This window comes from Dinoponera quadriceps, unplaced genomic scaffold, assembly GCF_001313825.1.
Source record: "Dinoponera quadriceps isolate SergipeBrazil2010 unplaced genomic scaffold, ASM131382v1 scaffold2364, whole genome shotgun sequence".
NCBI classification, from domain to species: domain Eukaryota; kingdom Metazoa; phylum Arthropoda; class Insecta; order Hymenoptera; family Formicidae; genus Dinoponera; species Dinoponera quadriceps.
In genome coordinates, this window is record NW_014556401.1 from 1 (window position 1) to 27,427 (window position 27,427).

The 27,427-nt window shown below is 44.3% G+C and overlaps 2 protein-coding genes across 2 annotated transcripts in view; one reads left to right on the forward strand and one right to left on the reverse strand.

Annotated features, from left to right (window-relative positions):
* Positions 1-4: 4 nt before the first annotated feature.
* Positions 5-27,427, reverse strand: part of LOC106747296 (acyl-CoA Delta(11) desaturase-like) — a gene marked incomplete at its 3' end in the record, with an annotated part of 38,103 nt that continues 10,680 nt past the window's right edge. Inside the window, exons 2-6 of the mRNA XM_014624691.1 lie at positions 1,463-1,716; positions 1,233-1,363; positions 637-842; positions 251-433; positions 5-68 (exon numbers count right to left, since the gene is read on the reverse strand). Of these exons, the coding sequence (XP_014480177.1) occupies positions 5-68; positions 251-433; positions 637-842; positions 1,233-1,363; positions 1,463-1,706 (828 nt within the window). The remainder of the gene's footprint in view (positions 69-250; positions 434-636; positions 843-1,232; positions 1,364-1,462; positions 1,717-27,427) is intronic.
* The window catches only part of LOC106747298, a 51,369-nt gene continuing 30,303 nt past the window's right edge, over positions 6,362-27,427 (forward strand). Inside the window, exons 1-2 of the mRNA XM_014624693.1 lie at positions 6,362-7,312; positions 26,322-26,509. Of these exons, the coding sequence (XP_014480179.1) occupies positions 26,412-26,509 (98 nt within the window). The 5' untranslated portion in view covers positions 6,362-7,312; positions 26,322-26,411. The remainder of the gene's footprint in view (positions 7,313-26,321; positions 26,510-27,427) is intronic.

The window sequence follows — 27,427 nt, forward strand, 5'->3', positions numbered from 1 at the left end:
GGTAATTGTGCCAGCCCTCGCCGTAAGAAAAAAATGATACCACGCTGTTATCCGTCGGGTTTATGTTCCTGTGATTCAGATAAATATGATTTTTCACTGTTGCTTTGGTCGTTAGCTTGGTCTCATTAATCGACGGGGATTCATGATATCACATAATCCATTATACTTAATGTATGTTCGCGATTAATTTATACAATAAGTAGATATTAGAAAATAGGTATGATATATTAAGTGGATATAGAATTCTTACATGTTGTACGGTTTTGTGCCCCACATGTGAGCAAAACTATTGACACTCCACACGGCGTTCAAACCAAATGCGATGCGAAACAGATCTATTTTGATCGAATTAGTCCAGGCTTCGTGCCACATGTAAACGGGAATCGTGATCGGTATTATGTGGCAGAAAGTTGTGGAAAATATCCAGAAATACCTACGAAAAAAATTAGATAACATCAGAGGTGAATTTTCATTGATATCGAATTACTCTTTTCGTTCGACAAATATTGTGTCCGAAAAACATTCTAAAAAACGCGACGAAGCTCAATAGTTTAGAATTTACTGTCTTGTGTGCGTTAGACGAGGAACTACTATTCAATGTCTGGCAACAAATGATTCAAATCGATGTGGACTTACTTATCATAGAACACGAGGATAGGATCCGTATCAAGATCGGTTAGATCAATTTGCCGACCTTCATTAATAACTTCCGATTTTTTTTTTACCAATAGCCACCCGACATGAGAAAAGAAGAATCCTCGATTGCTGTTGTGGGGATCCGCATCCGTGTCCATACATTTGTGATGTATCCTATGATCCCGCACCCAAGAGTGAAGAGGTATCTTCGAAGAGGAAAGAAAATCATTGTAAAAATATGTGTTCCCTATTTCTATCTCTTCACAAACAGCACACAATATGTCATGGACGTTTTGTGGGAATCCTTAGGACATCGGGACATTCTCAATACATCCTCAGGACCTCTCGAGGAGATCTGTGCTGCTTGAGCTTCTATATTATTTTCCTTTCTCTTTTGTATTTTCTATTATTTCTTTCTTCTTTTTTCTCTGTATCTTTTCATTTAGTACTTCGTCAATTACTCAAAGTACAGACATTATTAAACAGTTTAGCTTTGAATGTTCAATAAATGATTTTATCTATTTATCTATCCTTCCTTATTCTTCTTCCCAGCACTTTCTCTTAGAGTGGAAAAGCTAAACAGTTATTTATTTTACCTGATTGCCTACGGCGTAGCAAATGAGAAGTATAATTTTGAGTGGGAGTTTCGCCTTATAAGTTCGATGAGTCCATAAACGATGAGCGCCAGCGGTGACACCTATCGCTTGAACTAAGCAAATGAAGAGGCCTTGAAATAAAATATATGGAATCTATTAAATAACATTGTTACGAAAAAATACTTAAAATCGACCTAATAATATGTTTGTGATCTTATAAAAGAACTCACACCAAAGGATCGTCTTTATATTTATTGTTAAGTCGAGAGAAAAGAGACTGTATAATGCACCCAAATGTATCGCAGATATTACTATAATATTGAGCAACTTCAGCTTAGACAGAACATTTTTCCATTCTTTAATGTTAGTAAGGAATTTATGTTTGTTCTGCGCAAAAATTTTATCCATCATTTCCGAAAAATTCTTCTTTTTTATTTCAAGATGTGCATCAATATGTGAAGTGTACTTATTCATCGCCGTTTTCCTGGAAATTTAAGAAAACCATATTATTTTCCATTATCTAACATTATTATAAATTTCAACAGAGAAAAATCACACAAAAATTTACTCAAGCGCTAAGTCTTTAGTTCTAAAGATAAGTATGTAAACAAAAAAGAAATATAAATGTTTGTAATATAAATACAAATGTTATATACATATAAATATAAAGATAAAGGTTAGGTTGGTTGCATGATTTGTACATTAAGGAAAATTGATATCTTGTGAACTTGTTATAACTACGGGCACACATTAAATAGTATTTGTAGAATACTATTAAGTAGCAGAAATTAATATTTCAAGAGATAAATAAGAATAACTAATACAACTCGCTTTCTGATCGATTATTTAATTTTGTTTCTTGCTTGCTCAAAATTTATATGCAAAATTCAGTATAGTGATAGTCTTTTATTAGCGTAGGCACCGGAACGTTAATAGCATCAGTTTTGTCTTGGCCGTGTGTGCTATTTCGCTCATTAGACTGCACGAAACATGCCTAACCTGTCCCCACGAGTATACTCGTTTCACGAAAAGCGTTCAATATTGATGAAGATCGCGCGATTGAGTACTGTGGTCCAAAATTAACCCCGATGCACGGAAAGTACGGAATACGTTATAGTGACGTCACGAACGACGTAGGACTGGTACTGTAGAGTGGCTCCTCGTTTCAGGTAGGTCGAATAGAAACACACTCTCGTGCCTTAACGCGAGCACACCGGCGCGTCGATTGTTCGTTCAGTCATCGCCACTCAAGGACAACTCGATTTGGCCGCAATGAACATTTCGGTGACGCGCGAGAGAATCTGGTTTCGCGCTACGCACGAATGCGCTCGTTATTTTTCATGCATTGCACACGACCGGCAGATTAAAATTTACAACACTTTTCCACGATGAGTTTTGCAAAACGCTTCGTGTCCAGTAGGAAAATTTATTTCCTGAAAATTTCTGAAAAAAAGAAAAAAACATTCTTTCCTATTGCATACGGAATGCTTTACGAAATTCATCGAGGTAAAACGTTGCAACCTTTTATCAGCCGGCTGTATGTGTATGTGTGTGTAGTACGTACGTGCGTGGATATTATCGATTACGGATGTATACATGTGACAATGTATAGAAGAGACCAGGGTTAGCTGGCTAAAAGGGTAAGTTGGCTAATTGATTATTTCTGTTGTTTGCTTACAGAATCGAGTAAGTAGAGATTTCATAACCATTTTTGGCATGTTTGAAATCTCCGCTTGCTCGATTCTGTAATCTGTTGGAAAACAGCCGAAATAATTGACTAGCCAATTTACTCTTTTAGCTTCCCTTATTCTGACAATTAGCAAATATAAGATAGAATTGTTTCTATCTTAGTTGCCGTTCTTATTCTATATACTTTCCCATATATTAAGTACAAAGGAAACAATTGCAGACACACAAATTTTAGGAGAGTGAGTAACAAAGACGTAATTTGTCAGTCAATGGCTCGACTTGTGTCCTCATCTTAATTAACCTTGTGATGTTCGCGACGTCGCGATATTCTACTCATTACTTCGTGTAATGGGGTTAATTTTGGACTAAGGCTCTGTCGCACATCCACGTCAAAGCGAAGGAAAGGGCACCGCCGGCTTTGTGTACAGTGGCCGCTGTCAGGTACGGTTGTTGCGACTGCACCGGATACGTGGAACGCATTTTCCAAAGCCGTTCATCAAGCGGATCGATACAAGAACAAGCTAACCGCGAACTAAATTTGCCTGTTCAGGAAGTATATGGCACCGTGCAAACTGTACGATCGTAAACATGCGGCAAAGCGGCCGATAAGGAGTACAACGATAACACTAGGTTTATTTAACACCCGTGAAATATTATCATTTCCACGTTATTGCGCTCGCTTCTCGTTGTTTCTCTCTTTTATCCTCAAATCTTTTTTTCTTCTCTTTTCTGTACGTTCGCATTTCTAATATTTTATCACACTCAGCGTGTTGCGCTGTCGGAAATCCCGTTGACATTTAACAAAAAATCTCATAATCGGGCACTAATGGCATACAGAATTACAGTATTATCGAGAACCTCATTAGTACGAGCACGTGAATATTAATTAGGGAATGCCGCACAGTTAGGCAAGGACAAAGTACGAAATTCTAATTGATCTGTTTTAACGATAGTTCCAGCCGCCTTATCTAATCGCTTGTTCGCTCTCCTGTTGTACTTCCGCTCCGCGTATGCGAAGTTAGTTGCCAGCTTAGCTCATTTGTAACGGAAGTATCCCGATGCAAACTCACCTTTGATGAACCGAAGAGCATCAGCGGTCAATACGCCGCATAATTCGAACGGAGAAGAGGACAAGCGGCTGCGTATGGAGGTACATACAGTTAGTGTCGCAAAAGCGTGTACGCAATAATTCAAACAGTGGGTATAACATCTAGCACGTGAAATTGTTTTGCGGCGAAGTTGGTAATACACAGTTGGAAAAGTTACGTTTGAAAAGTAACTCGTTACCGTTACTCATTAATCGTTAAAAAAATAACGTGTTACTCGTTATTCACTGAAAGAAGCAACTCGTTATCGTTACTCAAGAAGCGAGTCGTTATAATTTTACGTTATTTTCTCATCGAGTTTTGACTGTCTTTTCTTAGGATTCGCTTCTGCTCGTTTCATATACACATGCATTGTACATATACAACGATAAAAATAACGATTATATACGTAAACGTTACCAAAAAAATGTAGCTGCATTACTGTTATCATTATTAATGAAAAAATGTAAGATCGTGACGAAATTATTACTGAGAAAAATAACTGTAACGATAACGATGTTACAAATAGCGTGTTGCTTCCAAATCCTGGTAATATATCAGGTTAAAATGCTTTGCAAGCTAGATCTCAGTTTCGTTAATGTCTACACGAAATACAAAAGGCCGGAGATGCGCAAGATAGAAACGTGAAAACGTGGAAACGGTATCATCACAAAAGATTGGTTTTCATAGTCCCTCGACACCAATACAATTGAAGATATATGGGCGACCATGAAGAGATGAAGCTTCGAGAGAAAAGAGATTTTTCATTTTGAAACAATTATCATCAGCTTCGCAGACATGGAAATCGTTATCCGAGACATTAGCAAAACATTTGGTTGAGAACATGCCTCGACACTATCAAGGTATACTCGACAATAGAGGGGATTGGACGCTGCACTAAGCAAACGCATTTTATTATATTTTATTATATTATATATAATATACTTGAGGACTGTATTTATAATTTAAAAAAAATCTAGTTTTCTAAGAAAAACAGCGTACGTGCTGTTGATTGTTCATTGACTGCGCAAGTTCACGCAACTCTTTCGCGGTTATTGCACTGTTGGTTTAATGAAGAAGCTCGCAATATAACTCGATAATGACCTCCCATATAACGAAATCTTCATTGTAAACAGTTGCTCGATCGTGCTCACTATGTCCGCAATGAATAACTTTACAACGCCACTGTAACCGCCAAGTTGTTAACAGCGGAGGAAGATGCGCGACACCTGTGGCTCGAGAAAAATCTGTCTCGGGAAGATATATATATATATATATCCTCGAGACAGCTGGTGCGATCGCGACTTTTATATATATATATATATATATATATATATAAAGGTCGAACTAATGACGAACTAATGACGACGCGCGTACCAGCCGATCCTCTTGAAGGTGAACACGTCGATCGCACCACGTCGAGATGAGAATTTCAAATTTCGCTCGAAATCAATCCCCGTCAATCTCCGTGTTTTTCAATTATGTACGTTACATTTACCTCGTGTCGCGCGTTACGCGACACCGAAATCAAACAAAAGATCATTCAGGCGATATGCATGCAGGACATCGCAGTGTATTGTCACGGGAATATTTCCTAGCGAATAATTAATGTAATCAATATATCTCTTTGTTTTATTTATGAGTCCGCTGTCGAATCTCGATAAAATCTCAAACGGTCAAACCTTGAACATTAAGTTGCTATTAATCGTCGAACAATAATAATACATCGAATCCCTCTGTGCGGCCGTATTTTCTCCACTAATTACATTATTCCTACATTATTCGAAGAAACAGAGTGGAAGAAAGAAGATTACAGTTGAACTTTCCAGCGTGCGAAACGAATTTGCGCACAACGCGACCCTTCGGTCGCGCGGAACGCGATAATCGAACACCGTCGGCATAATGGATAATCCCGGATAATCGGGGACGGTGCATTAATGATATTACACTTCACACGTCCCGAGTTAAATTAAAATTGGCGCGGAAAGCGGAAGCGAAGAATTCGTCAGATCCCAACGCGCACGCATTTTTCGCGAAAACGCCGAAGCGACACACGCACACTCGAACACGTATACACGTGTGGGCGCGCGTTCCCCCATACTTACCGTATCGGCGCACAGTGTACATCGAATTGACAAACATTCCGAGTAAAAACCGGCGGCTCCGCGCGTAGCGACCGAGCGGCCGGTTGTTAATTGAAATATTTTAGCGGCGCCGCGCTCGCTGGTCGCCCGCGATCGCGAGGGGAAAGTAGGTGAATTGATAATAACTCCATGAGAAACGATTCATCCCCCTGTACGGGCATCGAAGGGTGCCGAACGCTCATGCGCACGCGTCCGTCGGAACGGGGTTGACGACGACGGTGCACGGCGTCGCGACGCTCACGGGCGCTCACTTGAATCCTCGCCGCGTGTTCGTCGGGCGATTCGCCTTGAAAGAGAGCGCGTCGACGTGAGCGACCGCCCGAGGAGACGTTAATTAGTCCGGCCGGCTCCGTCGTTCGATCGCGGATCTCGACGGTCTCGCGGAGGATCCGACGTTCGGGACGCACACGTGACTTTCGCCCTCTCTCTTCCTTCCGAACGCTCCCGGGAGCGTGTCTCGCGCGAGCCAGAGTAAACCGGCGTGCGGGAGGACACGGCGCATAAGTGAAAACGGACGATCCTGGGCCAGCCGCAGGAGATAACCCGCCGAGGGGACGTAGGGCGCGCGCGCGCGCGCGCGTGTGCGAAAATGTCTCGGGGGTTCGCGATTTAACGGCTCCGACGAAGGTCACCCCCTTCGTACTCGATTTCGCGCCGGACGCCATCGGGCCGACGTGCGACTTATCGCCAAGGACGATCGCACCTGCCCGTCGCTCGATTACGGTCTAGGACGATCGGATCGATCGGAGTGTGTGCGCGGGATCCTGCGATCGAGAGGACGATCTCCGGAGTGTGTGAGCCGGCTCGTGGACGAGCTCGAGCGGCGGGGCCGGTGTGACGCTCCCTCCTGAACTCTTATCCTTTTCCTCCGCTTCCCCCGACGTGCTCGCAGCCCCGACCGTGCCGCTCGACTTCGCCGGCGATCGTCATCGATGCACCAACCCCGCGAACCGCCCATCGTCCACGGCCGTCGGTCGTCGCGCCGTGAGGTGACAGTGCCGTCGCGTGCCGTCGCGTGAAACTCGCCCCCGTGCTCGATGCGTGCACGGAAGATGGAAGTAAGAACTCGCGTTCGTGCGTCCGCGTGGAGCACTAAGGGCTGAAGTTTCGGAGTTCCGCTGGCCTACTTCGGCTCTGTCCTCCGGCCGGAGAGCGCGCGGAGGTGAGAGGCTATCACTTGGTTACTTGTTGCCGTGCATTCCGCGGGCGAAATCTGATTGGCCGATCACGCCAACTGGCGAGTCCCGTCCGCCACGTAGAGATGCTCGCGATCGCCCCAAAGCGATCGCGCGATCGTGGGACGTTTGCGGACGGTGGCGTTCCCCTCGAAATTTCTCACTCTTTCGAGAGAGAGAGGGTGTTATTCTGAGACCGCGTTCCCATCGTTCCACGGTAAACGCAGGGTAGCGTAATTGACACCGAGCGTCTCGAATTTAAGTCTAAGACGAGAGGGAAATTCAGACAGACTCTCTCCTAAACTGCACAGCTTTGTAATTTCATCGTGAATTTTGACGAAAAGATCGAGTCTTGTGTACTCGACGCTCCTCGTCTGAGGGTGGAAGCGGATGGTCGAGCGAGATCTGCTTATATAAATTCCTCTTTGGCGAGTAGAGATTCTTGTCATTGGAGATCGTTCTGTAAGTTATCAGTCGAGATTATCAATCGGACGCGCAGAAACAATGAAGAAAACCGGATGGCTTACCGCTGGTCGAGTGGGCATCGAGCGTCGTGTCGCGCGAATAAAACCACGGAGACGGGTTCGTAATTAAATTGCGAACAATTATTTGAAGCACACAACATCGAGCTTAATAAGTGCCGAGTCCAACCGGCGCTCCGCTCGCGATCGAGCTTCCAGTTCGCGCCGCACACATCGCGGTTGGCCGTGTTGCCGCGTACATTTCGTCCGTATATACGCCGTACTGCACGTCACGTCATAAAATATAAACAGGCTACCAATATAATATGACACGTGACAGGCCGTAATCGAGTTCGCCTTACGACGGGGCACGCAAGATGTGAGAAGCGAACGCGCTCGCGGCAACCACTCCGGTCGTCGTCGGGGATCCCCGTGTCTCGATTTCGCGATTTCTCCCTCCGAGGCATGACGAAAAGAACCACGGTGCGATTCTCCGGTCGACTCCGAGCGACCAACTTCGGGATTGCAAACTAAATATCTGCCGTTCGACGGAGGCGATTAGCGCGACGAGAATATGGACCGCTCCGACGACGATCTGCGAGGCCAGCCTCGCGCGATCGCGACTACCCCCCGGATGTAAACGAACTCTCGATCGCTTTATTCCGCTCAGCGAGGCGGCATCGAGGTCGCGAGTGACAGGCCGTGAGCGGGTTTCGAGTGAGCGGAGGAAAAAAGGGAAGGGAAAAAAACGGAGAGAATCGCCGGCAAAAATACGGCCGTCGCGCGCGATCGTCCTGCGAACAGGAGGCTTGCATTATCGGGTCTTTTTCCCCGCTCTTCCTCCCCCTCCCCCCCCCGTTGCCGCGATACTGGTGGCCCTGACCTACGATCGGCAGAACCGACGAAACGCGAGCGATAATCGAGCGGCTCGTCCGTCGCGGCGTATCGTCCGTCATCGTTTACGCGAAGTCACCCCCCAAGAGATACGTCGCGATTTGCATGTGTCCGATCGCGACAGGACACGTTGTGTGCACAGCTGGGTGCGTCGGATCGCGATCGGGGTACTTTTGTAATTTATTTACGGATGCGTTGATAAAGCCGGGTGCGAAACGGCGATTATCTCAAGCCGCTCGAACGGAAGCTTCCGACTCTGCGCGTCGGTGGAGACGGCGCGTTTAATTCACGATGAAATTGCGCTCGAATGCGAACGCGAGCGGATGAATATTATCGCCGGACGACATTCTTCTCCGAGTCTCGGACACGTTGTATTTTCTAGTTTGTTTAATCAGCCGCCGCGCACGCCGGGGGCTGATTAAAAAAGAAAGGCGCACGCACGAGGGTTTATCGAAGACTGATCACGAGTGCCGAAGGATTCTCGTTAGCGTGTCCTTTGCTCGCCTTTGCCAGGCCGGTCGATAAATATCGATTAGCTCCGTGTACTTCGTGTGGGTACATAAACCTACACCTATATTTTCTTGTCACGGCCGTTTCGCGCGACGAGTGCTCGTGTCTCGAGAGGAGCAATTTTTCCGATAATACGACGGGACTACGAGCAATCAGTGACATCGCATTCGGTGGCATCGGCAAAAAGGAGAGACGGAGGAAAAAGAGAATAGAGACGTGCGCGCGCGCTTGTTTGTAATTGTTTTTGGTAAAAAAATATGTCATGCCGAATTTACTCGGCTGTGCTCGGCGATAAAACCGCGCTGTACACGGCTCTCTCTCTCTCTCTCTATCTATCTATCTATCACGAAAATCGATGTGTAACGTTCAATATTTTATTTGTCATAATATCGGGAGATAAGTGTGCGTATTGCGAGATATATTATGGACAAAAAATCCGAAAGTCTGGGAACACACTCGCGTGTGCTCGTCGCGTATTCGAGGTGATTCGATAAAATTCGCTTCGAACTGCCCCATCGGCGACCTCCGCATTTTATTTCGAGTATTCGGGTGATTTATGATATCAGGAGAGTTTTCATGCGTCCTATCCGGCGCTCGTGCGCCCACCTCACGTGATTCCTGATAATGGTATTATGTAAAATACGTAGACATTATGTAAAATACGTAGGCATTAAGACATCGAGACATGTACATTTCTTTCTTCCCTTTTTCCGTGCAAGATATCAATTTGTTTAAATGTACGCAGGTGAGGCAATAACTATTATATCGCTTAAATACCTTCGAAAAATACGAAAATACACAAAGAAAAATGATTTTGCTGTTGTAGCGAAATCATATTATTGCTGATACATTTGTTGCGACAATAATAAAATTTGTTTGGTATAACCAAATTAGCGAATTATTGGTAATTACAGCAGAAGCAGTTTTGTTGCCAGGATAGAAAATACTCTGCCGAGTGAATTTGTCCTTAGAATACGTTAATTTGCTGTTAGAATAAAACAGTGTTTTCCTACATTTACTGATTTGTTCTTACAGCAAAATTCAGCAAAATAATCCAGCGAACGGCAACTGGTATTCTTAACAAATCGTTTTTCTGTCGATATAGTAACTGACAGATTTTGCTGCGACAGCGTAAAATTTGCTGCGCCAGCGCATTATTTTTCTTCGTGTAGAAGAAAAATTTATTTAACAGAAATTGCATCGATACACACACACATATATATATATATATAGCAATGTTAATCATCACTTCGAACAACTTCTGTACATATAAACTTTCTTTACCTTCGTCTGGATACTGAAATAAATGATATAATATTTATTTCCTCTTTGAAGATATTTAAGATAGTGGAAATTATTGTCTCATCCTGTATTAAAGAACCAGAACAGATTGTACATTGCAAGGACGACCGTCAACGAATGCCCGAGAAACTTGTCGCGACGAAACAATTAGACTTCCACCTTGACGGCAGACCTCACTTTGGCGCGCGGTAATCGTCGCGGAGTGTCGACCGCTGAAAATTTAAGTGACGCGCGAGCGAAACAGCCGGCTATGTACCTGCCGCGGGATTTTTGTTACTTCGAATTAATCATCGGAGCCAAGGCGGCGATCTGCAAAGGCTTCGTATGCCCATTTGTAAACGTCAGCGGACTTATTGCGACAATTATACGCGACGCTTTTCCCGGTTCTCGAAGCTCTCGTCGTGTCGTCGGCGGAAAACGCGTCCGAATCGCGCGTGAGTGAGAAGCGTGAAAGCGCACTCGCTTCGGTACGGAATCCATCGCGAGAGCGTATTCCGCAGGCCGTGTCACGCCGTCATCCTGGCGATAAATATCACGGCGGATATTCACGGTCGCGCGCTCTCGGACGTAGATTTGATCCCAAACGAATGTTTCTTACCGATGAATAGCTTCCGCTGGATGGCGGCCGCTGCTGTCACACGCCGCTACCGCTGATGTTAACGCGCCGTGCGCGTGAAATATTAAAACGCTATTTGCGCTTCGGCTTAATCGAGCCTCGCACTGACAGGACTGTTAATATTGTACGTGGCGGGTAACTGACGGTTTAAATATTTATCGGTACGTCGTAGTACAAAATGCCCCCTGGCACCGTGATACGTACGTAGAATGAGTGTCTTCGCCGCGAAATCATGCGAGGAGAACGAATAATCGTCAGCTGCTAATTTCGCGAGTTGATTAACGTTTAACGTCGCGTGCTCCCTGCGCGCGAGGCACGTAAGCCTGCGAATAAATACTTGGCGATGTCTTCAAACTGAGGGTGGACGTGGGTAATAATAAGGACGGTGTAATATAACAGCCCCTCCTTTTGTTAAGCGTGCAGAATTCAAAAATGACGATTAGCCACGAGTTTAATATGTATGTTTCCCGTAACCCGAATCATGTGTGCGAATAGAACCGCGTACACAGATAACGATACGACGTATAGATTGTCCATTACGGATAGAATTTTAATTCTTCGTAAACATTCGAGAGCTCTCCGGGAGAACCCCGCTAAAACTGACAACACCGTGCAAATTGAATGATTTCATTCTCGAAAATTCAATCTCAGTGGGCGGGTTGAACAGAATTAACGCGTTTCCGCGTATAACTAAATTATCGACTTTTACCGTGTGTTTATTACGTGCATATAAACTTTCTACTCCTCACGAGCGATTAAACAGACCCTATCACAACCCTTCTTCCGCGCTATAAATAAGCTCCTCAATATTCCGTTATCAGCGGCAGCGGGGTGCGAGTAGAAAGTAACGGGAATTGAGGAAGAGGAACTGAAAATGTTTCAGGCCTATCAGACAATTGCGATTATCAAGTCGCAAGTATACAGCTGTCTGCTTATCCGCCTATCTATCTGTCTCACCTACATTTTCGCGGGAGGATTCAATGTTCGCCCTCGTAAATCGAAGGTGCTCTTGATAGGATTAACTACAGGCGCGCGGGACGCGAGGGGGACACGAAAATCGATGTGTACGGGCAAAAGTCTCCGTGTCTCGGCCGAGGTGTCCCTGGGCGATCGTACGAGCGGGGAAAGACATCGGCGAGAAGCACGTGAGCAAACTCGGACGGACGCCGAGACGCAATTAACGGAACAACGAGTAGCGGCTCCTCTATCGAGCGTAGCCGGACGAATTCGTTTCGCGTTATTGCCGTTGAGAAAAATCGAAGGAAATAATTACGATTACCCCGATATACACCCCCTTGCGCGCGGGCGCGCTCGTTCGTGGCACAGCGGCGGGGCACATTTCGCGAACTGAACGATAACGAGCACGAGAGGCGTCGGGCACACGCCACCCTTCGTGAATCGCGTTTAACCCAATACGGGAAAAGCGCGTCACGAATGTCTCGCGGTTGCCCCGGTATAACAACGTACGGGACGTGTCCTGGAAAGAAAGAAAGAACGCCCCCGACGCCAACGTCCTTCCAGCCTCGTGGCGGAAAGGTGACGTCTCATGCCTCTGTAGAAGGTATTCCATACGTATTACCGTGTCTCTATTGTATTCCGCATACCGGCGGGAAAAACGAGATTCGACGATCGTGACGGTATCCTAAGGGAAAGACAGAGGATTATATTTCACATAAGCTCTCTATCTACCGATTCTCCCTCCCTCGCTCTCTTTTCCTGCGTGACGATAAATAATGCGCCCTCGTCATAAGCGTCAGGTACACATTAAAATACGGATAACGTACGCGAGCTGTTGCTCGAAACGCAACAAAGAGACGACGATCGAACGATGAAACGGACGATTAACGGATCAACGGATACGTGAGCAGAAGAGGAGAGCTATTTCGTCGATGCAACTGCGATGACGGAAATACTCCTCGCTTTTCGTTATCGTTCGTATCTGGGGTACCCAAAAAGTTACAGGTATCTGGTCATTCCTTAGATCGAGAATATACGATTTTTCTACATTCTATACCGATAGAAATTTACAATTAGTTTCGGCGCCAAACTATCTATAATTTTCTACCAGTGTATGGTTAAAAATCATATATTCGACATTATACTTATTACAATTATAATTATAATTGCTTGTGCGATGTTCAGTCTTGCACGTATAAATATAGGGTCAAAAATTGTTTACTCGCAATTTAGGGAATGGCCAAACGTTCATTACTCTTTGCGTATTCCCCGGAAATGAGCACGATGGTTGCCTAATTACGGAGGTCTCCTTCTTTCTTTTCCTCCCATTCGCGATGTGGTCGATTAGGCACGGGGTTACTAGAATACGCTGTATATCGCCGGTGGACATCGGCTTCTTGAAACGCGGCAACGAGTCGCGGAGAAGTCGGTTCGTGCATCACGTGACGTATTATTTTCACGCGATCGAGCACGTCGCGATTCATCATCGGGCCGCGTTGTCTCCTGGAAAGGTGATCCCACGCATATCCGCGATATCCACACGATGTCGGCGGATGTGGAAGATCGCGCCGTTCATTGGTTATTTCTATGTCGTCAAAGCGGCACAAGTCGAGAACACCGGCTTCGATCCGGAATCTCGCGTAGGTCTCGTTAATGCACTTAATTATAGTTCATGTGCGCCGTGCGATACGCATTATTATAGTACGTGTTTTCTCCAGCAACACGTCGATACTGACCGATTTATGGCTGGTTCTCGAGGGAAGATTCATGTAATTAGCGCCGCCAGCTAGCAATGTATCTTTTGAGTTCAAAGCGACGTAATATTACGGGGCACCGCAATATCCCCGACACGCCGTTCTGATTATCGTATCCGCAGAACCAGAAAATTCGAATTTTCGCGTTTCTCTACCAGCAGTCACGATTGGCACTTTCCTTTTATCTTTTCTTTATTTAAGAACGGACACATACACACACCTTCGTTTCTCGCTGGTACCTCCAGACCGTGAATTACGCAGCCGGATAACGAGGGCACAATTAAGGGCAAAGGGACAACCACGTCACATTTGATTTCCGTATCGAAATGCCCTACGCGAGAGTTGACAACATTAACCTAATTACTCATATATCAATATGCGGAATATATATGCGGAATAACCGAATATAACCGGCACACGTATTGTTATTATCACCGGGCATGTATATTTTTCCTTGCGGTTCTCTCTCACGGCGAATATGCGGGAACGAATCCAGCAAATTAGCGGGATTGTTTTTGGAAAGCGTGCGCGAGAACACGCGAAAAATGCGGAGAACGGTCCGGTCGTTCGGGCTCAGGCCGGATTTAGCCAAGACACACAACGCAATTGTTCGCATTATTAATTTCGCTGGAACATCACACCGCGGGAATGCACGCGCGTACGTACGTACGGCGGTGTGGAAATATCATGCGGCTAGCCGGCTCAAACGCACGCGGTCCTCGCAAAACGATTCTGGACCGATTAACTGACGGATTTGCGCTCGCTCGGCATTGTCTACGATGAGCGGGAACTAGAAACGTCGGATTAACGGCGCGCGTTCGGCGTTCATTGTTGGTACCGCCTGTACCTATCGTGTTTACCTGATTTCCATTGATCCATGTAACGTTCATAGGAATTCAATTCACCGGTCGTAACGCGAAAACCCGCGGTAGTACACGCGTGACGCGCGAATCTGCGAGTGGCAGCGAGACTGATTTGCAAGTACAACGGATTTAATAGAATGCTTTTACCATAAGGCAAATGATGTCGCGTTGTTCGCTTATTCGAGCGCACGTTGCGTAACCCCGTATGCGTCCCGTAAGGTTTGTCGAAATCATGCTAAAGAGTTCGAACTGGATACACCCGGGTCGAAATGTCCGCGTGGAAATTTTCATGACACTTTGACGTTCTTGAGTAGAGCGGCTGATTATCTCGAATTTTGCGGGACGCATTCTGACTTTTCATTCTCATTATAGCGTCCCGAGAAAAAAATCCTAGACGATACGCTATTTGCCCCGATTTATCACATGATGAAAAATGGATAATACAAAGTATAATCATTGATTGTGCCGAAATCCATTAACCTTCAGACCGCGATCATTGACGTGGAATTGATTAAATTATCTTTTAATAGAGTAATAAATATTGATGAACTTTACGAAGAATACTTCCAAATAAACAAAGGTTTGAGTATTACGATTTCCGGAAAAGAAAACTTTATAAAAATCGAATATAATTTTTATATAAAATATGTCACAAGTCTTTCAGCCGGAATAAGAGTTTAAAAAACTTTCTCAGAGTATTTCAATTTGTAGCTTCAATTCCAGCTTCAAATGTTTCAGCAGAGCGTATATTTTCACTCTGTAATAATACCTCTGGAGAGGTAAAAGAAACAGATTATTTATAGAAAATGTTATGGAAGAGCCATGTTAAGGTAAATTATCAATTTATTTATGAAAAGTGTCACCGATATCCTGAGAAATAAAAATATGAATATGCAGTCACAAAAAAATGTAATTTAAAGCTTTAAAATATTTTACATACTTACTTTTATAATTAATTAAAGAAGAGATTACTTTAGTTTTTATTTAATTAGAGAAATCCTAGTTTTCTTTTACTGAAATTATTTAATTATCTAAATGCAATTACATATTTTATGTTTCCTTGGTTGTACTTTGATTTTATTTCCAGCATTTTATTATTCTAATTTTCGATTTAACAATTATTATATTAACATGTGATAGAAAATTATATTCAATTGAATCACAAGGTATTTTATAATGTAATGTACAAATAAGAAAATCGTGATTTTTCTACCATGTCCCGATTTTTTAAGGTCGACATCCTGAAAGTGAATAAACAAAAGTTGGCCACCCTACTTTTAAAGATAATTTGCGCCTATTTGGAGATGACCTGTAAACTAATAAAAACCTACTTTGTCGATATTGTCACTTATCAACTTCTCTTTTAAACCTTTAATTCAACAAATTTAAGTTAATGCTATTTCGAACAATCTATTGTCAAAGTAGGAGAAAATTATATTGTTAGAATTGTAAAGTTGAACCTATTTTGCTATCTGAACTATACACCTACTACTTTGTAGAACTAAATCTTTAATACAAGGCTAAAATTTCGATTTTGGTATCTTTCGAAAGAAACTGAAGGACACGGAAACAAAGAACCGCAAGAATTTCACTCGCAAGCACGACGAGACGTTCACGATGATATCTTGAAATTATTTCCCAAATACATGAAGAAAATCCCCCTTTGAATACCGAATACTTTAAGCGAGTATTAATGTTTACTCGCTCGACTCGACAGATGTAAAAGGACAAAGAAGTGTTTCGAGGGAAATTCAAGAGACCCTTTCATCGAGAGATTGTTAATCGTCCGGCAGGCGAGAAGGAAGAGCCACGCAAATATTTTCGCTGGCGGATGAGAAAGGCTGCGCGGCGATCATGATCCCGAGGAAACGTTTATAATCTCCGATAATTAAGTTTCGCGTATAAACGACGACGAGTTTGGCATGCGGACCAACGCGCCAATTACTGAAACGGACACTCGATTGATTGATCGAAATACGGGGATACGTGTGTGCCGACATTGTTCCACGTCACCCCGGCTCGGCAATCTACGCGAGTCGCTCGAAGAGTGTTTGGACTGCGAATTCTATCGAGTTCAAGTGAGTTGAAACCATTTCCTCGTCCGTTGATATCATTTCGCTCCCTCAGAAAAGTATTTCGCGGCTTCTACGGAGAAAATGATTTCACCTCTACTTTGTTAATCCACCGCCGGATATTGGATCGTACGAACGATCGTGTGTGCGATGTATTCCCAATTTTATTCGTTTACACATGCTCACATTTATGCGCTTCGCGAAGGCAGATCTCTCTCATTACCATTTCCATTTCTCTCGTGTGCAGCTTTTTCAACCAATTTATCGTTCACTTTACTTCGGCCGCTTGAACATTTCCGCGAGTGATCTTCCCGTAACTTCTCCCCATTCCTATATTTTCCAATATATCTAATATTTCGCCATCTCAAGATATAATTCAACACACGCGTGCAATTAATCAACTAACGACGACTATCGCCCGCGCGACGTTGCTCATCCCCCAAAGAGAACCATAAACCAAGTCGAATCTATAAACGAACCCCGACGTTGTTAACACGAATCTACTCGTATCTCTCTCATGATGCGACACGGCACGTTGAAAAATTCATTCGGATCGCCTCGTTCGATTCGCAAACTACACGGATTCTCCCTCCCGCGGTGAGAGTCAATCGGCAAGAATTAACACATTTCTGCGCGTATAAATCGACCTAATCTACCAACCGAGCGGGAGCGGCTCCATCTCCGCCTCTGGATATTCAATCAGCCGACTGGTGGCGGCAACTTCCTTCGCTGAAACTAAATAGAAAGCTCCGGCTTTCGCAGCCGGGAATTATTTGCAAGTCGGAGCCGAAGACCGGCGCGCCGGAGTCGCGCCCGCGCGGCGAAGATGATTCGCAGTCGGAAATCTATGTCGGTCGGGCGTAAATTACTGATTAGTAAGCACCATCCCAGAGTAGTCGAGGATTAACTTCCCCAACAGTCGCCACCACACTCATTATTAGCCGTGTGTCCGCATGCAGGCTCTATCGCGAGCTGATAGACGGTTCTCCGCATGATACCCGATCGGTTAATCGCGCGCATTTATCGCACGGGTCCCACTACGCTGGGTAATTGTCGAGATAAAAGCCTACAGACTGTTTCAGAACCAACTAAAGCCGCTGGCTCTTCATCACCACACGTGTCTCCTTCAACGCGCTCGGTCGCCCTTTCAACGAGAACGTTGAGACAGATCGTCGTTCGTTTCGAGTTTTGATTTTTCGGTCGGTATCGATAATCGTTACTTGAGACTTTAGTCTCACGTGTAAGATACGTAGATCTATATTTAGAGTCAGACGCGAGTTTCTCATTTGAATCATATGATGCGTGTGACGCTGCATTTGTAACCGCGAATCAAGTGAAAAACTCGCGTCTAACTTTGAATTCGAAGGAACGTCTCGCTTGAGACGAGTTTCAAGTAACGACTATTAATAAGGACTTACTTTGCATGTTCCGTCGACTTGTTTTCGAGAACCAGACTCGCTGAGGCGTTATTTTCTTTGGAATTAAATCAAGAATAATACTTCACCGCGTTACTTCGTAACATCTTTGAAGTTTTATTCCCTCTTACAGTTCCCTTTATTAACAATTATTTATGGTTCAGAAATCGTCGATCCTTCAATAGTTCTTTCATTGAAAGAGGCCAATTTAGAAGCAACGGATGAATTCATAGATAAAACGCGACTCAATAGATCTCGTCGGTAGGTCAATCTATATATATATATATATATATATATATATATATCCCATTATCGATTACGTCGACTAAGAAAGAATTGTCGACTTGTAGAAATGCATACCGAATGCTGCACTTGTTTTGCAAGATAAGTCACGTCTTATAGAGTCGACGTTACCTCCACGTTCAGCGGAGTTTCGTTTTGAGCGAATTCTCTCGGACTTTTTTACGAGCTAATCAGATTTTGTAACACACGCGCCTTTGCTGTATTATTCCGATAGTTCAGTTCTCGCCAAATTACTACTCACCAGCCGATCGCTATCAAATCATTTTCTATTACTTCTATTATTGGATTGTTTATTTTACGGCCATTGAACACGAAAAAGGACGTCGCCGGAGTGCACGTGTGCACATACCTAATACGAAATCCGTTTTACACGGCAGATTTTTGCAATTCAAGCGCAAGTATTTCGTCGCTTTGGGCGAGTTGTCGCGTTCCGCGATATCAGAAACGCTATTTCGCTTCAACGTATTTTTATCGATGCAGCGCAATAATGTCGCCGGCTGTGAAAACGGGGTGACATAAATTTGTTACCGTCGGAAACTTTTACCGTAGCGAATCGGCGCTTGTTATAATGTTACGTCGAAACAGCCGCGCGTTTCCAAATGGCGTTACGTCGTAATTCCGCCGGCGAAAGCAAAGCGGACTGACGTTAATCGAATAAAATGCAATGCGAGGATCAACAGATTATAATACTCTTAAAGATTCGAGAGAAATTCTCGATCACCGACACATTCGCGAATTTTATGAATTTCCGAAAAACAAAGGGGGACCCAAGATTGAAATTCCTCGGACTTGGTTTACGCGGACAAAACACGGCAGTGAATAGAGGGAACGCGGAGAAATGTACCGTGGGAGCGCGAAAGAACAAATCGAACGAAGTCTTGCAGCTGTAAATAAAAACAAAGCTTTATTCCCAATTCAATCTCAGGTGGGTTTAACTTTCGTAAAACCGTCGAAGGCCGCGTGTTAAAAACTCAGGAGGGAAGGTAGGGTGCAATCAAACTTTCGCTGCGAGAGGATCGACGTCGAATGAATAGGTGAAAGGAGGCGCGCGGCGCGGCGAGCCTTGGGGAGCTTCCTCTGCATTACGACGTGACGTAACACATTTCGCGGGGGTTTAAATTATACATCATTCTCGTTTCTTCTCTCTTTCCTGCGCTTCCTATTTTTCCCCCCGTTCAACGTACGTGTACACGCATTACGAGGCTGCTGTTAATAAGTGTTTCGCGAATGAATCATTAATCGATCGCGCGCAACTGGGGCTCGCTGACTAAAATTGATTAGTAAGCTATTTCACGTGAGCGGCAACAGAGCCGCGCATTTTTCGACGCCTGATGAATTATTCGCGGGGATACATCGCGGTGATAAATCGCCCAGCACTTTTCATTTTTTGCAGCGTGTACGTGCCTGGGTACGAATAAATGAGCGTTAATTGCGCTGTATCAATAAAAATGATTAATGAGACCCCCGGCTAAGTTTTCGCGTAAATTGTCCGGCCGACGGACGACGGTCGCGAATCGTGAATCAAAGCCGAGGAAAAACATTTCCGACTGTCATCAGCGGATGGAGCGCAAGAAGTTCTCGATTACCGGAACAAAGGTGCATATCACGTCTCCATCGTTACATCGTAGTTATTCATTGTAGTTCCACTACGAACGGCGAGGCCGACAATTTGCGCCTAGCAGAAATACGACGGTGGTCAATTTCGGGCGGATGAGGGCTTTCGCCCGGATGGCTTGCATCCAGATCCGTTGTCTCGGGATTGTTGTTCCCGGCCGTGGCAATCGTCAGCGTCAACTCATGACTTTCAAGAACGAGACAGGCTGGCCGAATATATTCGAAATTTATTGTAGAACTTAATTGGGTGGACGTACCTGTAGGACTCGGGGGGATTTCGAAGTGGAGGAAGGAGCAGCCCGAGAAATTCAATTTGCTTACGCTTCTCAATTTGCTGACAAATCCTTACACGAAAGCAGGTAACAGAGGACCGGCGCAGTTTACGACGATAATTGGAGTGTGTACTACACGAAAGTAAACACATCGAGAAAGCTGCATTCGCACAGCTGCTTTTTCGTTACGGAAATAAGTCACGAGTTGCAGTGCCGCGCGTTCTCGAGTGGTCCGGCTGCTTTCTTGAAGACGAATATAAGAAAGAACCGCCCCCTCCCACTCCTCTGGACGAGAAGCTGTTTACACCTGAAAATTGTCTACTTCAGTGTGTAACGTGTTTATGCGGATTGAAGTTTCTTCTTTTTTTTTTTCGAGCGATATCGAAGAGAAGTAGGCCATTCGCGAGCAAATGTCAATCGCGATGTCTCGTCACGCGCGTTTCCTCCAAATGAGAGAAAGAGGGAAAGAGAGAGAGAGAGAGAGAGGGTGAGCGAGTCGCAATTTCACCTCGTTTCTTCCCCTCGAGCATTCGGCAACGCGAAAATACGACGCAATCTCCACCTTCGGCCTCGTTTCTGTGATTCCCCCTTTTTCTGTTCCGTGCGCCAAGCATCTCCCACGCTTGCTGTTGCGTGCGCGAGCCGCGGCCGGTGCTGCGAATCTGCCGAATGGAAAACCGCCGGCGAAATCACCGCGCGTAGTAATGCTTGGAAAAGGAAAAAAAGAAAATATCGCCGATTCCTATCCGCACGAGTGAATGAATGCGAGCGCTCTCTCCCTCCCTCTCTCTTTCTCGCGCGCGCGACTCCACGGCGATAAGCACGAGGAAACAGGATTGACGGGAAAGTTTCGCTATATTTCTCGCCACCGTGTGGAAATCACGGCGAACAGGGAAGTCGGGAAGTGGGCGGAAACAAAGCGTTCACGCCTGTAAGATGAAAGAAAGGGAGGCTGCCGGAGAGGGTGGGGGAGGGCTGGGAGATTGCATAAATTTGCGGACTGATAAAGCTCGAGGTAGCGCGTTACTCGTTCCTCGTCCAAATTTATCCTCCCTCCGCGCCGGCGAGAACGAGCGTTCGGCGGGACAGAAGCCCCGGAGAAGATGAGAACGATAAAATGTGTCACGGCCGATCTCCGGTCCCGCGGAATGGCGTAACCGCTTGTAATCGTAATTCCGCGATCCTGCCGAGCAAATGTTTCGCGACAATGTAAAGGGGGCGCATCCGAGATTCCAGTCTAATGTTTGCTCACTCACTCGCTCGCTCTCTCGCTCGCCGTGTCGAGCGTTCCACCAATTTAACCCGTCGCGCGCGTCGCTCGCTTCACGTGAGCGACGTTACTCTTATTCGTATTTAGCCGGGCTAAATTAATTAGCCAGGCTAAGTTAAATAAAAAGCTAACTCCCCGGTAACTCGTGAAGTGCGGGACCAACCCACGAGAAAGATAACGGGATCGAGACTACGTCAACTACACCAATGCACGCATAACATTAGGCAATTATTCAAATAGAGCGGCGCGGATGTGGCTATCTACGTATGCCCCGTATAATTACCGGGCTAGTTTTTTGTTTTCACTCAAGGGCGAGATAACGTGCACGCTGTCTACATCTTGATATCTGGGATTAGTGAACGAGGAAGTATGATCTGTGCGATTTCCACGTCGGGGACAAATGGCTGGCGGTGTCGTCCTCTGAAAAATGTGCCCCGCGCACGCAATCCTTTAATTATTTTAACTATCTGGGATCTGGGTACCGAATATGCTAAGGTTACATCTAAATTTGGGACGTATATCACACGCGTTCCATTTGCGGGCGCGTGATGCGTGCGCGTGTGCAGATTTCTTTTATTAAACATAATACACGTCGGGAGACTTCAACGTAATATCTCATTTTCCGTAGTAATGCATTTATGCGCGCTTTATAATCTAGACCGGAATAAAATATGTTACAGTTACCACCAATGTGTTACCGGCTGAAGAGACGCCGAGCTTTCATTTCATGAGCAGAAGAGAGAGAGAAAGAGAGAGACAGAGAGAGAAAAAAGAAAGAGGGACAGGAAGGGATCTCTGATATTCTAGGATAATGTAATAATAGCTCATGCTAATTGGGTTCTCGTTAAGCGACGGAGATAAATTTCTTTCTTTTATGCAGCCGCATATCGGTTCGATCGGTTTCGTTTGCATGAAATATTCTTTCCGTTTTCGACGCGTTACTGACTGCGCGCTGTCAAGGTGCGTAAATACCTAACGAACGAAAAGCGAACGAACATCGAAAGCGAATATTCGAATGTTCGCTTTGGCGCTCGTTGTTCATTCGTTTCTTTTCAGTTGTGATTTGTTTGTACTTCCAAATCCAAAAGTATATACCAATCAGATCTAAGGGTTCACTGAGCATGGGACGTGGGAATCTCCATCACTGTCGAGATGCCACTACCACATGCGTAGCGTATATCTGTGTAGCCAAACAAGCCTGAAATTTCAGTTATACGTTAAATCTATTTAATTCTGCATTAAGTCTTCAAAAGTCTTCTATTGTACTCTCTTTGATGCTACAAATGCGAAGTTACTTTCATTCTCTCTACTTGAAGACTCAATGTAGAATTTAAAATTCCCCCCGAGAGGTCTAAATTCCCTTTAGTAGCGTTAAAAAAGCACTATTGGTGCTCCTTTGATGCTACAAATGAGAAGTTATTTCCGTCTTCTCCACTTGAAGATTTAATGTGGAACCAAAATTTCAACTCGGGAAGTGACGATAAGTTTGAGCTTGTTTTTTAAGCAGAAGTAGTTAGTAAATTTCGACAAATTTAAATGCTTAAGGCCAAACTTGTCGTCACTTTGATCGTCTTTTGGAGTATGTAAACCTAAAGAAATATATTTGATGATTGGTTGGCCAACTTCCTTACTGCCTGAGTCTTATTGCGTTTTTCTATTCCACAGCCTTTAAGGTCTACTCGACTGCGTCCTGCGTAAAGTTTGTCATATTTTCTCCCGTTGGCAAATCGATAAACGCATTAGCGGTTCTTACATTGGGAAGAAACGAACGTTTTCAGGGAGCGTCTCTTGCACTCATCGTCGTCGTTGTCGTCGTCGCGAGATTGTCGAGAGATAACGATATTATCATACAGATACGTTATCACTGATCACGGAACGAAGAAAATAATGTGCTGAAAGAAGTGCTTGTCAATCTGATAAATATTGCGTGTCACTTCTCCAAACTCATAAATATGTATCGGGCTGCGTTGCAACGTACACTCCGTTGAATTGCGTTACTATACGGAAAATATGTAACGCCATCGATCGCGTTTACATACGCGTGTGTGTACAAACGAATGAGCCGCGTTTCGCCGGGGTAGAAAATCGGCGGGGGATAGCGATAATGAATCTCGCAGCGCGGCGGCAATCGGGCGCGTCGCTCGTCATCTTTAAACAACGGGCCGGCAAAGGGGAAAATTGCCAAGTATGAAATGTAATTACGATGCCGGCGCTCTTTGACGAAGACTTTGCACAGCTAATGCCGGGCTTTCGCCGACGTATTACGGCGTTAACACGTAAACGTAACGCGACAAGCAGCGCGTTTGACCTCCCGATTAGAATTCAACGAAAATTCATATGCAACAGACTCAGAAATGATATAGGTTTGACGGGCGTAGGAATGCGTTACATTATTTCTAAATTTATATCCGCGTGCAATCAGCCGAAGGTTCGGGCGATCTTGTGCGAGAAATTTTTTCTTTCACTTCGACGCACGTTAGTACGGTCGCGCCTCCAACGTGCGCTTTTCCACAATCATACAACTCGAATTTTTCACGAATTTAAAAAACATAAAAAATGCACAGAATCGCGACGCTGTTATTATTAATTTCGCAGACCTGGTCGCGACTAGCTCGTGCAGTTGCGGGCGCGAGAAACTGAATATTTCCAAAATGTCCCCGATACCACGAACGCGCAATTATTTAGCGATTATAAAATGTTCATAAACTTAAAACATATTAACGTAGTTTGTCTATTCTCACGGAAAGGCTTTGATGGTAAATCCTGAAATTTTATAATGTTCTTATATATACGTTTAATAACGAGAACGACGCGCGTTTCGAACCAAGAAGCGTCTGGAATCAACACCTAGACCGAGTCAAAGAGTTCAGCAAATTGATAACCTGCCGGTTATCAATTTAGTCACGCGTAAAGGCCTTAATAGATTTGAACGAATTGCGAACGAGTATTACCGCGCTCGCCTTTCGGCGGCATTAACATCATCGGGTCCGCATTGGCGACGTGTGATAATATCGTCATACGATTGACGTCGGAATACCATTGACCGAATACACGAGGCATGACTGGGAGAAATTAATTTTTTTCCTCCCCCTTTTTTATAGGATCTTAATATGTATTACATGAGGTACAGCCGCGGAACGAGAGCTTATGTGGCAGTTCAGTCGAGTCAGCTCGCATAATTCTGTATTATAAGGTAATTCCTATTGCGTTCGCGAAAAAATTCACATTATATTCGTAATCGGGGGGAAAACGCGATACATCTCGCGCCGGAGGTCACAATCAATTTTATCGTGTCGTAGCTCGCGTTACAGCGACGAGTCGAAATGAAGTATATATGTACCTTTAAATTATAGACATAGAAATTTATTCGTGGGGTCACACGCGAGCAATTAAGCGACGACAGATGCCTTCTATCGACGGCATTTTCTCTTTCCCCCTTTCTTTTATATTTTTTTTACAAGCAGCGTTATACTTAAGGGGATATCGAAGTGCCAGAATTTCACTAGAATTCTTTAAGCGAGCTATTCTCGCGTTTCTGTCTACATAAAATTATGAAATTATCAATCCTTTAGCATGACGATAATATATACATTAATATAGCACAGACTGGCCGATTTTATACCAATTATTTTATACCATATTTCTGACTTGATTTATTCTTTGACTTTTTACGATTTGACTTTCTGTCGTTTTGATCTCAATTATTGACATAAAAAATCAACGCTTATCGCTCGAGGTATGAATTATCTATAAGGTAAGCAATTTTGTTAGGTCCGCCACTGACCTAGTTTTGAGGCCAATTGATCAGCGGAAGAATACACGCGTGATTCGGCGACCGTAGTTGCTGGAAGAAGAAGGGAAAGAAGGAAACTGTGGAAATACGTTTGGGAGGCGTACGCTTGTAGCGTCAGGGTTAAGCCTCTACAATGGCCACTTTTTCTGAGACGTAACCATAAATATAAAGCGCGACCCGTCGTGCCACACGCAAAGTTTTTGCGTTTTATTTGCTTGACCTTGGCAATTCCATCTCAGCAATTTGTAAGATATCTATTATCGACAGCAGCACTTCGAGTTATCTTAATTCGTGTTTAATAGCAGTCAGACTTAAGCCTGCTTGCTGCGCAATTCTATTTGCAACAATAATTCTCAATCGTTATTACGTGCCAGGATAGGAAGTCTCATTTTTCGCATTCGCGGCTTTTTCTGCATTTGTTAACCGACTCGTTTGCTTCGATAAAGAAATACGTAGGACAAGTAAACAAAAGATAAAAAGGGAAGGCTTATCGACGTTTAATCGCGAAGACTCTTGATATCGAGAATCAAAGGGGAGGGGAGGGGGGGGAGAGAAACATTGGCATAAATAAAATAAATAACAGCAAACGTTCGCGAGGCTTCCTGTGGAGAAAAAGCGACGTTAAGGAAGTCCGAGAGAGAAGACCTCGGCGCGTATCGCCTTCCCGTTGAACACTATTATCCTACAGCAGATTAAATTATCGTGTCCCAAATCCTGCGTTGGCTCCTGTTGGCCTAAACGTTCCCACAACCAACGAGTCTCGAATCAATTTTTCGTCGCGAAGAATAGCCCGTTTTCCAAATATGCACGTCGGTAAGACGCGCGAGTGTCTCTCGAAACTCGTTACGCACCTCGAGATGCTCGAATGATGTGTTTCTATTATGGCTCGCGTGCTTCCAGGATGTCCGAGAGGTGACTGGGTGCTGAGGAGGAGGAGAGGGCGCAGTGGCATCGAAGGTTGCTGCCACCTCGGCTGCCACTTCTGGTGGAATGGAGATGAACGGCACCGAAAGCAGCCTGAATGGCACCGAGGTCAATCGCACTTCCGCGCCGGTCTTCACCATTGGGACGGATTTTATCACGCAATGGTGAGCGCGAGCGCATTCACACAGTGCCCTTTACGTTTATTCTTTTTCTCTCAACTGGGATTGCACCGAACTGAACTCGAACTGTTGATGACAGCATAGAGTTCTGCCAGTGCAAGTGTACAGAAAAAGATTTAAAAACCGGTACAGTGATCTGTTGATAATTTGATGAATCGACAACAATATTCCAAAGCAACAGTATAAATACTGAAAAATAACGCGCCTAATTAGACATTTTCAATGTTATTATGCATAGGAAATAGGAGAGCATTAGTGGGACATTCAACAATTACATCACGCTAAATTTGAATATTTATCCTTGCCTTTGTCATAAAATATTTGCCTTCTTCCAATATTACGTGATGTATGGAATAACACCTCTCTCCCTTCCGCCTATACAGAACCAAAAGATGGTTATAAACATATTGCGAATAATAATTATTAGATTGCCCGTTATTATACTCTTTTTCTAAAATACAAATAACTTTTAGATATATAATATCTCAAATTAATTGCTTTATTTTATAATTTTAATTAGTAAAAGGGTTTTTAAGAGAATAAATATTTAAGAATTAACATTTTGTTTATTAACACAAAACCATGTCAAAACTTAAAAATGTTCACCGAATGTAAATAAAGTGGATAATCAGGCTATCCATTTTACAAATTATGCTGTCTAATGTGGCTTTCCGTAACTTTTACTCCCCCTTCTCTGCTATCACAGACCGTCACCCAAGCTAATAGATCCTCCCTTCTTCTCCATGATAAGACGTAATTGTTCAATGGCCTCGTGGAGTCTTTTGTACTGGTTCAAAACCTAGGTGAAATCTAGGCAGCCAGCTCAGTGAGCTATAGCACCGAGTACTTCTCTATTATTAAAAAGAACAGCTATTCCCGTCAAAAAGAACGCTTCAGTGTACA